Source organism: Emydura macquarii, unplaced genomic scaffold, assembly GCF_026122565.2.
Source record: "Emydura macquarii macquarii isolate MOO-44397 ecotype Brisbane River unplaced genomic scaffold, CSIRO-AGI_Emac_v2 contig_2422, whole genome shotgun sequence".
Taxonomy (NCBI): Eukaryota; Metazoa; Chordata; order Testudines; family Chelidae; genus Emydura; species Emydura macquarii.
Window position 1 is genome coordinate 19,331,349 of NW_027132559.1, and position 14,803 is coordinate 19,346,151.

At 44.7% G+C, this 14,803-nt stretch overlaps 1 protein-coding gene across 2 annotated transcripts in view; it reads left to right on the forward strand.

Annotated features, from left to right (window-relative positions):
• The window catches only part of IGF2BP3 (insulin like growth factor 2 mRNA binding protein 3), a 161,885-nt gene that overhangs the window by 24,438 nt on the left and 122,644 nt on the right, over positions 1–14,803 (forward strand). For both annotated transcript variants that reach the window (XM_067562069.1, XM_067562068.1), the window contains one exon: positions 13,070–13,118. In XM_067562069.1, the coding sequence (XP_067418170.1) occupies positions 13,070–13,118 (49 nt within the window). The remainder of the gene's footprint in view (positions 1–13,069; positions 13,119–14,803) is intronic.

Consider the following 14,803-nt stretch of genomic DNA (forward strand, 5'->3'; position numbering starts at 1 on the left):
GTTGCCAACCCTTTCCGTCCCCGAAGAGTCCCTTGCCACTGTGAATGTCGACCCTGATACCGTACCGGGCACTCTACCGACTCTGGGTAGTGGTAGAGGCCCTCATCGCCTATTGGTGCCATTGACTCTGGAGGCCTTCCAAGTGATTGAAGAACCTCCTGGCGCTGCTGGTACCACAAATGTTGAAGGAAGGTAGGGTGCCACCCTGAGATTCGTCACCGGTGCCTAGTGGCAGCCTATCAAGAGACAGATCTGCTTGACAATCCCCATCACTGAGGCACCGTTCACCGGTGCGCAGGCGGTCCCTGGAATTGGGGCCATGCTTTCCGAGTCAGGACACCGCCAGATCGGGCTCCTGCCACCATTCTCCAGAGGACCAGTACCGAGTGTAACACTGTTATGGAGCCCTGGAGCGACGCAGGTCGCTGGACTCAATGGCCCGTTTTCCTGACACCACGACCCCACTCGCCTAGCCTATACAGGAAGCCCAAGGACAAGAGACAACACTCATAGTTTGGGCTCCTCATGCTGATCACTGATGCCGGTGCATGAACAATGCGCTTCTCACGGCACCGCAAGGTATTCGAAGACATCACTGCCATGGCTGTCGGATAGCGGCACCTCATCCTCGGACAGCAAGGAAGTTGTTCAGGCTAGACAAGCTCTGGCTCCAGTGTCCAGTTTTCCCATGGTATCGCCAATGGGGGCGTGGCCGCAATGACCTGGACCCTTGCCATACTGGTGAGGGCTTTCCCTCTGGGGTTCCACAGGCCTGTTCCATGAGAGGAACCTCGGTACTGCAGTCTTCCATTCCTTAGAGTGTGGCATTGCACCTGGACACAGACTTGGACCACGAAGGTTTGTGCGCCTCAGGCCCCAAGGATTCCACCCCGCCCGGAGCAGGGGCCCCTCCCCCCAGCTGAGATACTGGTCTCTTCCTTGTCATCACCAGATGAGGAAGTCACGGGACCCTCATCTGCAGTGTTGATGGATGATTTTAAGGCGCACTAGGACTTACTGAAAAGGGTTGCCTCCAACTTGGGCCTCAAAGTAGAGAAGCTGAAGGAGCCTGTCGATGAACTATTTGGAATATTGGCCTCAGCAGCTCCTAGTAGAGTGGCCCTTCCAGTCCATGAGGAGGTTTTTAAACTGGCCAAGGCCCTGTGGCAAACCCTGGCCTCCCCCCCCCCCATCTAAGAGGGCAGAAAGAAAATATTATGTACTGGCAAAGGGGTTTGACTATCTCTATACCTACCCCACACCGGTATCTCTGATGGTCACAGCCACCAACGAAAGGGACAGACGGGAAAGTCAGCTTGACCCCTAAACATAAAGACATGAAAAGACTTGACTTATTTGGTTGAAAAATTTATTCCACGACCAGCTATAGCTATGAGTGGTGAACCAACAGGCTCTGCTTGGCAGATATCTCTTCAATATCTGGCAGTTGCTGGACAAGTTTGTGGACTCATTGTCTCCCTCCTCCAAACAGGAGTTCGAGGCCATCTTAGAAGAGGGGAGATCACTAGCCAAGGCATCTCTGCAAGCGGCTTCTGAAACAGTGGACTTTGCAGCCAGCACGATGTTCTCAGTGATATTGATGAGGCGAGCATCATGACTACAATCTTCGGGTCTCCTGTCAGAGGTCCAGCAGTCTATTCAGATCCTCCCCTTCGATGGTGCAGGCCTCTTTGCCGAGCAGATGGACTCCCGGCTACATGGCATGAAGGGAGTCGAGGGCTACTTTGAGGTCCCTCGGCCTTTATACACCACCTTCTTCTACGAGGCACTTCAAGCCCCAGCATGAACAGTGGTCTGGGGGTCACTCCCACAGAGACTCCTATAAGAAAAAGAACAAAGGTTACAAAAGGCACCAGGGCCACTTATCATCTGCCGGCCCTTGACCGGGCTCTAGATGCCATAATCGGGGTGGAAAGCAGGTCTTTTGAAGGTCCACCTGGGAGTGACCTCCTAATTCTACCCATGGTTCCAATCCCTCTTCTGTTTAGCCATTTCCTCCCAGCCTGGGCTACCGTAACATACCGGACAGATGGGTGCTCAGCACAGTGGTTATTGGCTATACCCTCCAGTTTATCTCACTTCTGTCTTCCCACCCACCCTCCTCGTCCCTCTTCAGGGACCCCTCTCACGAGCAACTCCTCGAACAGGAGATGTGAGCACTCTTGCAGGTGGGTGCAGTGGAAGAGGTTCCCAGAGATGTACAGGGTCAAGGTTTTTACTCCCATTACTTCTTGATTTCAAAGGCAAAGGGAGGGCTGAGGCCTATTCTGGACTTAAGGCATCTCAATAAGTTCCTCAGAAAGCTGAAATTTCGCATGGTCTCCCTAGCCACCATCATTCCCTCTCTGGATCCTGGCAACTGGTACGCTACTCTCGATTTAAAGGATCCTACTTTTACATTGCAGTCTTCACTGGTCACAGGAGGTTCCTGAGGTTTATGGTAGGAAACTGCCATTACCGGTTTACGGTGCTCCTTTTTGGCCTCTCTACTGCATTAAGGGTTTTTACCAAGTATATGTAAGTGGTAGCGGCCTACCTCAGGAGGAGAGGAATGCAGGTGTCCCCCTACCTGGACTGGTTCATCGGGGCAGGTCAAGGCCTCAGGTTCAGGCCAGCATTACAATCACCAAAGCATTTGTCAAGCGCTAATAAACGAACAGAAATTGGTGTTAGTTCCTGTACAAATAATAGAATTTATTGGCGCGATGCTGGACTCATCCAGGGCCAGAGCATTCCTTCCCAGAGGAAAGATTCCGGGCAATGACAGATATAACCCGCACTTCGACTCGTCCCCTCACAACAGCGAGGGTTTGCCTCAGCCTCCTGGGCCACATGGCGGCCTGCACCTGTGTGGTTCCTCAGGCCAGACTACACCTCAGACCCCTCCAGATGTGGTTGCCGTCAATGTATTCTCCAGTCAGGCCTTTGGACTGGACCTCCACCTGGACAGGATACTCATGGTCCCGCCGAAAATACTTAACTTCCTGTTATGGTGGTCTCACATCCTCTCGGGAATGCCCTATGAGGTTCCCCAGCCGTCAGTAACTCTGATTTCCAATGCCTCAGACCTGGGATTGGGAGCTCACATTGGTTCTCTGAAGACTCAAGGCACATGGGCTTCTGGGGGAACAGTGGTTGCACATCAATATCAAGGAGCTCAGGGCAAGTTGTCTAGCCTGTGCAGTTTTTCTACCACATCTCGCCAATAAGATGGTGCAGATAGTCATGGACAATATGATCTCCGTGTTCTATATCAACAGACAGAATGGGGCCTGGTCCCCAGCCCTATGCGAAGAGCCCATGCACTTCTGGGACTTTTGCATCAGTCACAATATTCACCCAATAGCTGTTCATCTCCCAGGGGCAACAACTTTTTGGAGGTTTGTCTCAGCAGGTCGTTCTGCTCTCACCATGAGTGGTCCCTCCATCTGAAGGTAGAAGCTCCCATCTTCCAAAGGTGGGACAATCCCCGAGTAGACCTCTTTGCCACCAGGGCCAACAGGAAGTGCCGTCGCTTCTGTTCCTGTCAGGGCCTCAGTGCAGGCTCAATCACTGACACCTTTCTCCTCTCCTAGTTGGGGAGCCTCCTGTACACCTTCCTGCTGACACCTTTGCTCCACAAAGTCTTCCTGAAAGTGAAGAGAGTCAAGGCATGAGTCATCCTTGTAACTCCAGTGTGGCCCTGGCAACATTGGTTCGGGATGCTTGTAGAGCTGGCGGAACCCAGACATTGGACCCTGCTGCTGCAACCGAACCTCCTGTCCCAAGATCAAGGTCATCTGCTCCACCTGGAGCTGGCCTCCCACCACCTGATGGCATGGATGTTCCATGGCTGAGTCAGGAGGAGTAGGCCTGCTTAACCCAAGTTCAGCGTGTGTGCTCCTGGAAAGCAGGAAGCCATCGACCAGATCAGGTTATACGACTAAGTGGAAGCACTTCAGTTGCTGGGTGATGGAATGTGATGTGTCCCCGACAGAGGCATCGATCCGGACAGTTTTGGAGTATCTGCTCCATTTGAAAAGAGGGATTGGCCTTCTTGTCAATCAAGGTCCATGTGGCGGCCATATTTGCTTTCCACCCTTTGGTGGAAGGTAGAACAATCTTTTTACATGAAATGACAACTAGGGTTTTTAAGGGACTTGGAAAGGCTTTTCCCACCAATAAGAGACCCTTCTTCTCAGTGGGATTTGAACTTGGTCCTATCCAGGCTCACCAGATCACCTTTTGAACCCATGGCCTCATGCTCCCTCACGTGCTTGTCCTGGAAAGTCACCTTCCTAGTCGTTATCATGTCTGCCAGGCAAGTGTCGGAGATCAGGGCATTAACATCAGAACCACCCTACATGGTGGTTTATAAGGACAAGGTCCAACTACGCCTGCATCTGGCCTTTTTGCCTGAGGTGGTTTCCCATTTTCACCTGAATCAGGAGATCTTCCTGCCTTTTACCCCAAACCGCACAGCTCCAGTGAAGATGTGTCTGCACTCTCTCAATGGAAGAAGGGCCTTGGCATTTTACGTCAACGGACCTAAACTCTTCCATGGTTCTACACAGCTCTTTGTGGTGGTTGCGGATTGGATGAAGGGTCTGCCGGTTTCCTCTTAGTGTATTTCAAAGTGGATCACAGCCTGCATCCAAACCTATTATGAGCAGGCTGGAGTCCCGCCACTGCAGGGGGCGCTAGAGCCAGCTTGTACAGGTACCACTAGGGGAAAAAGGTTTCAGGCACGGGTGCATGTGGCAAGCACACACACCTAAACTGGGAACGGACAGGAGCAATGCATCTCAAAGAACAATAGTTACAAGGTAAGTAACCATTCTAGACTTGTATTTCGAGCCAGTTTGCAACACTGCACCAAAAGTGCAATTGAAATAAGAATATAAGAGTTTATCTAGTTCTTTTCTTCAGTTGCAGTTCTGGAGCAAGCCTAGTACAGGAACTAAAAATATGTATTTTGTCCTCTTCGGTAAAGGGTTGTTGTGTGTATTTTGAGAGAGAGAAATTAACATAATATGTTGCAGAAAACCCATAGTTTACCTAGTTTGATTCACAACACTACTTCTAACTTTTCAAAAATATCTGAACAGCACATTTCTTAGGATCAGATGCATATGTCTGATTGTAATAAGTAACTATGTATAACTCAGGTGGACCAGAGAAATTGGTCAGACTGACTAAATTTATTATAAAGGTCTATTAAGATAACCTGATAGATAACCAAAGGGTGTTGGCATCACCAAAAATTTCATTCAGTAAGTAAAACCTTAATGAAGTTCAGAATGAATCTGTCATTTCTTTAAATCTTGGATGAGTGCAGTTGGCCTAATTTTTATAAATTAATTGATTAATTTAACAAAAGTATGCTTCTAGGTCCTGCTCAATCAATCACATTATAGCATTAAATTTAGCATGCTATACCTTGCCAAAGAGAGCAGCATAATTTAGAAGGGATATACCTGAACTCAGGGTTACTGAAATAGAAAATGTCTGGAGTGAGGTTTCAACTTCTGTTCCCCCAGGATTGAGGCATCTTTTTAAAATGAGAGTTCCACATCTTAAGCACCCTAAGTGTGTATTTCCTCAGTGTGTATTTCCTGGTCTCATGAAAGCTAGATAGTGGTGTCTCTCTGAAATCAGTGACCAGGATTTGTCCCTTAATATGCACCATTTTAACAAATTTTGCATGTGGTTTGATTCATGACACTTTCTCAGAAGTTATTGAAATAAAGTTGTGGGGTGATCCTGTGTGGAGTATGTGCAGATCAGAGGAATATAATTCAGTAATATTGTATTGGCATGACAAGCTTTACAATGTTGCCAAAGTGTACAGCAGCAGTGTGGTAGGTACAATCTGTCCAAATACGAGCTGCCGAGAGCATCATGCATATATATGCATGTATCATTGGTGTATATTCCTAATCCCTTGTAAGGCTGCTATATAGCATGATCTCATCTCTCTCCGATATTTTTTTCCTCGTTTTTTGGTGAAAAGCCTGAGACTTTTTTAGATAGTTTGAAGAAATATCTTTTTTGCATGTACTCCTTTTCTACACTGTGGTAGAAAGTGTCTGCGGAATGTCCTGTCACATTAGTTGCATGATGACTCTTTGGATCTGGACTGAACTTTGTGTATGTGTTCTAACTGCATCTGCTACAATGCAGCAGTAATATGAAAGGATTCTTTCCCCCTGAGCTTTCTACTTAAATTTTTGTGATTGGCATAAGAAAAACTAGATGATGTAAAAGCATTGTTGGCAGGCAGACAACAGAGTTGAAGTTAGGGCTGTTATGTTTGGAGGGTGGCTGCGGAATGGTACAGCTGATTGTTGCCTGTAAGTTTAAAGTAAGGTCAGTACAATGTAAAGTTTTTTTTGTTTGTTTTTTTAAATGGACCCGGTCACTTTCACATAGTATTAGTAAGTGTCTCACTAGTGCCATAAATTCGGAAGTGCATAACATGAAGATATACCTACAAATGATAGGGGATCTGATAATTTAGGAATTTCTCTTTTTATTTTCACTCCAAATTCTTGTTATCTCTGTGTGCTAATAAACTGGTTGGCAAAGTTTAACTTTCATCAAGGATTTTCTGTCTCTTGTAGCTAAAAAATTTGAGACATGGTAAAAGAGGTCATGAATAGAAGGCAAAAACTAGATTTATCATGTCTGTCTTGTGCTTTGAGGTAAAATTGAAGAAACTCAGGGTTTTCTTGCTGGATGAAGTGGGAGGAGCGAACTGTGTACATGAAATTCACCAGCTGATATACATTCAGAATAACTATTGCCAAGTTTTGTGTCAGGTGTTGAGCTCAGGTGTTAGATCAGTTGTTGGCATGTGGTATATCTTGTCAGTACATTTGGATCCTCCTATGGCTTGGTCTACACTAGAGAATTTTGTTGACAAAACAGTCCTGGTGTACACACTACACTGACCCTTTTGTCGACAAAACAAAACCACCTTGATGAGAAGCATAGAGCTTTTTTGCGACAAACTTTTAGCGACAAAGCGTAAATGTAGACACTGCTGTATGTTTTTTGTCGTGATAAACGGCCTCCGGAAATGTCCCACAACGCCAATCCTGACCAATTTGGACATCCGTTTGCACTCTGCTGCTCTGCAGCCACCTGCCCTTCCCCCTTTACAGTTGTGGGAATTTTGAAATTTTAATTCCACTTCCTGCTTGGTCGGCGTGGAGTGCTTGCATCTCATCTTCCCAGCTGACCATGCCAGCTCCATGCAGCAAACGCTCTTCTGCTTGGAGCACACCAGAGCTGCTGGACCTGATCAACGTTTGGGAGGAGAGGAGTCTGCTGTGCAGTCCCAGCTCTGTTCTAGCCGAAGGAACTTTGATACCTACGGTCAAATTTTTTGTGCTGTGGAGGAGAAGAGCTATGAGCGGGACATGCTGCAGTGCTGCGCTAAAATCAAGGAGCTGTGACAGAGCTACCACAAAGCCAGGGATGTAAATCACTGCTCTAGTGTGGAGCCAATGAGCAGCTGCTTCTACAAAGAGCTGGAATCCATTCTCAGTGGCGACCCCCCATCCACCCTCCAGACACCTGTAGACACCTCTGTGGCCCTGGGACCACTGGATACCGGACTGAACCCCGATGAAGAGGTTATTGATGAGGCAGTGGAACTGGAGGATGACCCGGAACCAGGAAACAGTTTGGTTGCTAAGGTTGTGAGCCAGGAGCTGTTTCGACCCCAGAAGTCTACAGCCAGCCCTTCAGCTCATGTGCTCAGGATGCAGGAGGAGGAGCTCTGGTAAGTGTTTGGAAGCTGATGCTGCTACTGTACTGGAGGCATGGGGGTCCTTAGTTTGGCTAAAACATACAGGTAATTGAAGGGATAAAAATGCGCAGGAGTAGCTGTGTTTGCATGTGCTTTCCCGGTCCCTTGCGCATCTAGGCAGTATGGCTGAGAAGCACATTAATGCATGCTGAGATTTCGCAGGTATACTCCGGTGTTACCTGTAGGAAACGTCTCAGAGGTACTCCCAAATTCTCTGCCTCAGATTCCTGGGCAGAGCAGCTGTGTTTCTGCCTGCGTTGTAGGTCACTTTCCCACACCAATTAGCAATCACTTGAGCAGGGACCAAAGCTACGCACAGTCGTGCAGTGTAGAGACCCGCTTTGAAGCTGCTCATGTGGAGGAGATGCATCCTTGCTGACTCTAAGGCACGAAATATCTGCTTCCATTGCCCTTGCCTATGGAGAATGGTGCAAAATTTGAAATTTGTTTTCCCAATGTACCTGCATTTATGCTCCAAGAGAGCATCCACCCAGAACCGAGACCTACTTGCTCCCCCCTCCCGCCCAACTCACCATTCTCAGGCTAATCACGGAGCTGTACTCTGCACAGGGGAACAGTGAATATGAGGTGTGTTTCACAGTGATTCATGTGTACTGCTAGAGCACTCACAATAATGTTTTGGGTTTTTTTTAATTGTTTCTTGTTCTTACACAGGTGTGACCTTTGCAGCCAAGGCCCCTACGCTGGCGGACCGCCCACAACTGATAAGGAAGCGACTCCGGAGAAGCAAGGAGGAGATGTTTCAGGAACTTCGCCTGTCCTCTGAGGCATCCAAAAGAGAGAAAAGAGCATGGAGACAATCGATGTCAGAGTCTCAGAAGATGGACAGACAGGAATGGATGGAAAACCAGGAATTTTAGCTGGCCATGAGCACATGATCAAGGTCATGGAGGAGTAGACAGAGTTTCTGAAGACAAGAATGTCATTGCAGACACAGTTCATGCAAGCTCAGTCCCCCTTCAGCTACAACAGAACTTCTTTCCCTGCACTCCACCAACTCCCCCTACACATTCCTACCAAAGTTACGGACTATCTCATTACCCCCTTCATTCCATCCCCTCAGAGAGCTATGAGAATGACAGCTGGACTTACATGCAGCTGTCATAGCTGGCACTGCCCCCCCCACTACTTTCTGCTCTCTAGGATTTGTTTGTCTTGTGTGCTGTTTTGTGTTTAATAATAAGAGTAAGCTCTCAAAACAAGAAGCATTCTTTATTTGTGTGTTGAACATGATATATGCATCTACCACCGACACACATGTACAGCTGTATAGCGATCAAAGAATGTCAGAGAGCATTTTCAAAAAACACTTGATGGGTTCTCATTGTCAAAATGGGCCCTCAATGCCTCCCTTATGTGTATGGCTCCCTTTTGTGCTCCTCTCATACCCTTGGCGTCTGGCTGCTCATATTCAGATGTAAGGCAATCCATCTAGATCAGGGGTGGCCAACCCATGGCTTGCGAGCCGCATGCGGCTCTTCGATCATACAAATGCGGCTCCGCGCATTGTATGGGGCGCCAAAAAGTTTTTACTTTCAAATGTGAAATTCACCAGCTGCTGCTGAAATTGACGAATCAGCGTGAATTTTTGGCAGAGGGTAAGGTAAATGTGGCTCTTTGCGGTATCTATAGCTATTTTTGGGCTCTTCATCTCTGACTGGTTGGCCACCCCTGGTCTAGATGGTCCACCCAGGGGCAAACTTCTCACCCTTAGCTTTACATAAATTATGGAACACACAGCACGCGGTTATAAGCCCAGGAATATTGTCCTCATTTAAATCCAGTCTGCCATAAAGGCATCTCCAGCGCACCTTTAACCTGCTAAACACATGTTCTCAACAGTCATTCGGCACCTACTCAGCCTGTTATTGATGCGCTCCTTGCTGCTGCGCAGGTTGCCTATGTAAGGCTTCATGAGCCATGGCATTAGTGGGTAGGCTGGGTCTCCCAAGATCACTATGGGCATATCAACATTCTCAATTGGAATCTTTTCGTCTGGGAAAAAAAGGTCCCTGCTTGTAGCTTCTGTTATAGGCCAGTGTTTCTGAAGATACAAGCATCATGCACCTTTCTGACCAACCCATGTTGATGTCAGTGTAACACCCACGATGATCTGCAAGAACCTGGAGTACCATAGAGGAACCCCTTCCTATTGATGTACTCTGTTGCAAGATAGTCCAGTGCCAAAATTGGCATGTGTGTGTCATCTATTGCCCTGCCACACTTAAGGAATCCCACTGCTGTGAATCCATCCACTATTTCACGCACATTGCCCAGAGTCATAGTGCTTCACAGCACAATGCAATTAATGGCCCTGCACACTTCCAAGAACACAACTCCAGCGGTGGACTTGCCGACTTGAAACTGATTTAGCGACTGTCCGGTAGCAATCTGGGGTTGCCAGCTTCCACACGGTGATTGCCATGCGCTTCTCCACCGAGAGGGCAGCTCTCATTCTGGTGTCCTTGTGCTGCAGGGCAGGGGTCAGCTCTGCCCAGAGTTCCATGAATGTGATTTTGCACATTCAAGAGTTCTGTAGCCACTGCTTGTCATCCCAGACCTTCATAATGATGCGATCCCACCACTCAGTGCTTGTCTTATGTGCTGAGAAGCGGTGGTTCACCATGTGCAGATGCTCCGTGAATGACAACAGTAATGTGGTGCTGTTTGCCTGCATGTCACTCAGCAGGTCAGGCTCCTTGGATTCCTGTTCTGATTTGGAGCTCATGATTTACTGCGCAATCAGCTGTGATGTGTTCAGAAGGCTGAAAGCAACAGTGGAGAGTAGTGCGGGATCCATCTTTTCAGATAGAGATAACAGGCGCGCAGTAAATGGCATGGAGCCGTTGAAAAAATGGCGCAAGTCGCTGCCAGCAATGCAATGAATGATGGCACCATGGGACATTGAGCCAGCACCCATGCTGCTCCGCGCTCCTCTCTCCCATCCCAGAATTCCTACCTGCAGAAGCTGCCGAGTTGCATAGTGTGATAGCTGCCGACGATGCACTGCTCTCACTGTCGATACTATAGCACCAAGTGTGGACGTGTTTTTGTGACAAATTGAGCGCTGTGTGGATGGGCATGAGTGCTGTACTTATAGCGCTTTTTTATCACTGAAAAAACTACCATCAGCAAAACTTTGTAGTGTAGACAAGGCCTATAACAAGTAGTGACACACTTAAAACTCTGTAGTGAATTTTAAGTGGAATTTACAAATGGGCAAGACTATAATATAACTCACTTTGAAGCACGTTGAACTGCATTTAGACCACTAGTACTTTGCCTAGAAATGTTCTAATATTTTAATATTAAACTGTGATTCCAGACTTGACTATAAAATATACATTCATCCATTCAGTTACACTGTCCTGCATTATCAAAATATTCTTACTCATCAGCCCGACAGTGAATCACAAATGTAGATATTTTAACCTTATTATGAAAAGCCCTTAACATGAAAGTTGCTTGAGATTGCAAAGATTTCTCCAAATTTCAGACTTTTCACATTGTTCCTTAGGCTGAAATAGCTCCAGACCGTTGCCAGCAGATCTTGTTTTATAATTCTTGGAAATACAAAATTCAGGGGTCTGCTTTATTTATTTATTTTAGCTGGAGACCACTTTTATTCTGTCTAGTTGGTTGTGAACTCCACCATAAGGTGACCAAATATGTTTTTTGTCTATAAGAAAGTTGGTATATATAAAATTACATCTACAATTCCATTGCAGGTGGTATCTATCTGTTCATCTTCAAAGTTAGCTGTTTAAGTAAATTTAATTGCCCATCAAAAAATAGATGGTATGGAATTGGGCTATTTACACAGTACAGCTAGAATACTGGGCCTGGGAACTGCCTTCTTAGGGGAGCATTCATGCACCAAAAATGTTAAGGATAGAACTGGAGTTTGGTTTAAGAATACTCTTTTGGAACAGAGTATTTTGAGATGTAAAAGCTTGCTGGAGAGGTGAGCGGGGAGGGTGGAGGTGTGAAAGGAGTCAATTCTAGAAGAAATTTGCATAGAGAAAAATAATGCCTTCCATGCCATTGTTAGGCAAGAATATCCCTAGAAGCAGAAATTATTTTCTTCATCATAAGACACCACTTGCCTGTATATGTGTATATATGTATGTTTTACAATTTTTTACTTTTTGCAACATCACAAAACTTCCATACAAATTACTTTCTTTATAAACAAACTTTGAACTTTAAAACATTGAATGCAAATTGTATGTGTTTGAATCAAGTTATATATTCTGAGGCAAAAATGTTTCTTCAGCAGTTCTTAGCCAACTAACACTTAGTTGCATCCCATATCCCCACAAAGGGCGTTAAGTGATATATTTTTTTTTTAATGGCACTATGTTCTGAATTTTCATGACTTCTTACAATAATAGCTTAACTGGCCACAGAGACAGACAGACAGAAACACACTCTTTCTCTACCTGAGTACAGCTGGAGCCCTGTTAATCTACACATTCTTGAGAATCCCAGGGGCTATGTGGCATCTCTGGCATTTATTTGTTCTCCTGCTTTGGGGGAAGGGAGGAGACAAAGGATTTGGTTGTGAATCTAAGTCAGAACATGAATAGGCTTTGCTATCGTACTTCAAAATAAATATTTTGTTGACTAGATAAGTGACTGAAAACTAATATAAATTTGAAGTGAAAGTATAATGAACTAATTTAATGATTTCGACTTTGGAGGCAAAGAATGTCAGGAATTCAGGTGTTAAAATGATCAGTTAGGCAAGCTCCTTAAATTAATGACAAGCTTAATCTCAAACCAAACCTATTTATTCAGGTTTTTTTATTTTTTGCAGAGGCTGTAAAATGCAGTAAATATTTGAAATTTACTCTAGGAAACCTCATGGTGTAACTTTTTTCTCTCAAAAATAGTGAGGGGGGAAAATTAGTGTTTTGTATTTGCTTTTGTATATATAGAACTAGATATTCATGTGTCTGGAAAAGATTTGAATGAAAATAGCTTTCAAGCTAAATGCTTTTATGAAATATTACAGTTGCCAAATGTAAAATAAATATTACTGCAACAGTTTGATGGATTTGAACTTAAAATGGTTTTGCTCTGACTTCCTTCCTTTTGTACTTTGTTGTTTTGTCTTTGTGTACTGTGGATCTGGTTCTGCCTATTTTATTAAAAATTCGCTTAAATGTACAGTTTTAGCTATTGATGATGCTTTCTGTTTTTTAACTATTTTCTTTAATTCATCTGCAGGAGTCGGAAACTTCAGATCAGAAATATCCCACCTCACTTGCAATGGGAGGTAGGAATTCACATTTTAAAATTGACATCCGTATCTACAACTATATGTTTGTTTCTCTTCTCTCCACAAGACTTCACCCCTTCCCCCATCCTCCACTTTCTTCTCACACACCCCATTCTGTTCTGGGGGAGGGGGAAAATCCTTTGAAAATGTGAACAATAGAGCCTTCTAAGCAATTCAGATAACTGCTTTCATTTCTGCTCTCTGAGTTAACATAAAAAATGTTTAAATAGATTCTTGGGTGAATGCTGACTTCCTGATTCAGTCAGTCTCCTAGACTGAAGGATTGTCCGTTTCAGAAGTTTCTGGGGTATGAATTCGGTAATCTTATGGAAGTTCAGATTTAAATACTTGGCAAAAACCTTTAAACAGCAAAACCTTAATACTGGGCCTTTGTCTTTCAAATATTTTTTTTCCTTTCCACCAGTGTTAACATTACGGTAATTCTACAAATAGAAACTGTGGTTTGCTCATACAATTAAATCATCCATTCTGTCACCAGTCATTTCCATTGCAATTGAGTATGATGCCACAAATAAAATAGTGACTTTACAGTAGGTAGGAACAGGATGGGTCATCTTGAGGAGAAATCTTTTTGTTTTGCTCATATGTAAAGTGAAAAACTGTAGTAAATGTGTTTTTCAAGTGTCCTTCTATCTTAGCCTTACTGATGGTAAATCATCATCCTGGCAGATGGAGATCCGAGGGGGTAGAGAGTTAAGCTCTTGTAATGTCATTCATCTGATGAAGCCGGTTGGCCAAACCTGTTCAGTTGTCTTTCTGTTTGCAACTACTTCATCTGCAATATATCTACTAGGTTTTGCCCTGTTCTGGATTAGACGAATGAAGACATTGCTCTCTCCAGTTCAGGCTCCCCATTTAAGGGTTTATGTGTGCCTCCCTTCTGGTTTTCACTGTCAAATCTGGAAGTTGCAAAATAAGATGTTTTAAAATCAGCAGGTCTGGATAATTTGCATCCAAGAATTTTAAAAGACCTGGCTTGAGATGGTTAAAGTTGATTTTCAGTAAGTCTTGGAACAATCATGAGTTCTAGAAGACTGGAAGAAAGCTAACGTTGTGGCAATATTTAAAAAATGTAAAGGGGATGTCCTGGATAATTCTAGGCCTGTTGGTCTGACATCTGTATGGGGCAGGATAATGGAGCAGTTGATACTGGACTCTGTTAATAAAGAATTAAAGGAGGATAATATAATTAATGTGAATCAACATGGAATTATGGGAAATAGTTCCTGTCAGACTAACTTGATTTTTTCTGAGATTGCAAGTTTAGTTGATAAAGTGAAGGCTTTTGTCTTGGTACTGCGTTGTCTTGGTACTGTACAACATTTTGATTAAAAAACCAGAATGATATAGAATTAACTTGGCACATGTTAAGTGGATTAAAAGCTCTCTAACTGATGGGTCTCAATTTCATTTCAAATGGGGAGTCGTCATTGAGCAAATTATGTTTCTACAGGTGTCTTGCAGGGATTGGTTCTCGGCCCTGTGTTATCTAACATTTTAAGTTTGCAGATGGCTCAAAAATTGGGGGAGTGGTAAATAATGAATCCACTGATTCAGAGTGATCTGGCTCTCTTGGTAGACCGGGTGCAAGAAATAGTATACATTTTAATACAGGTAAATGTATATGTCTAGGAACAAGATAGGGGATTCTATCCTAAGAT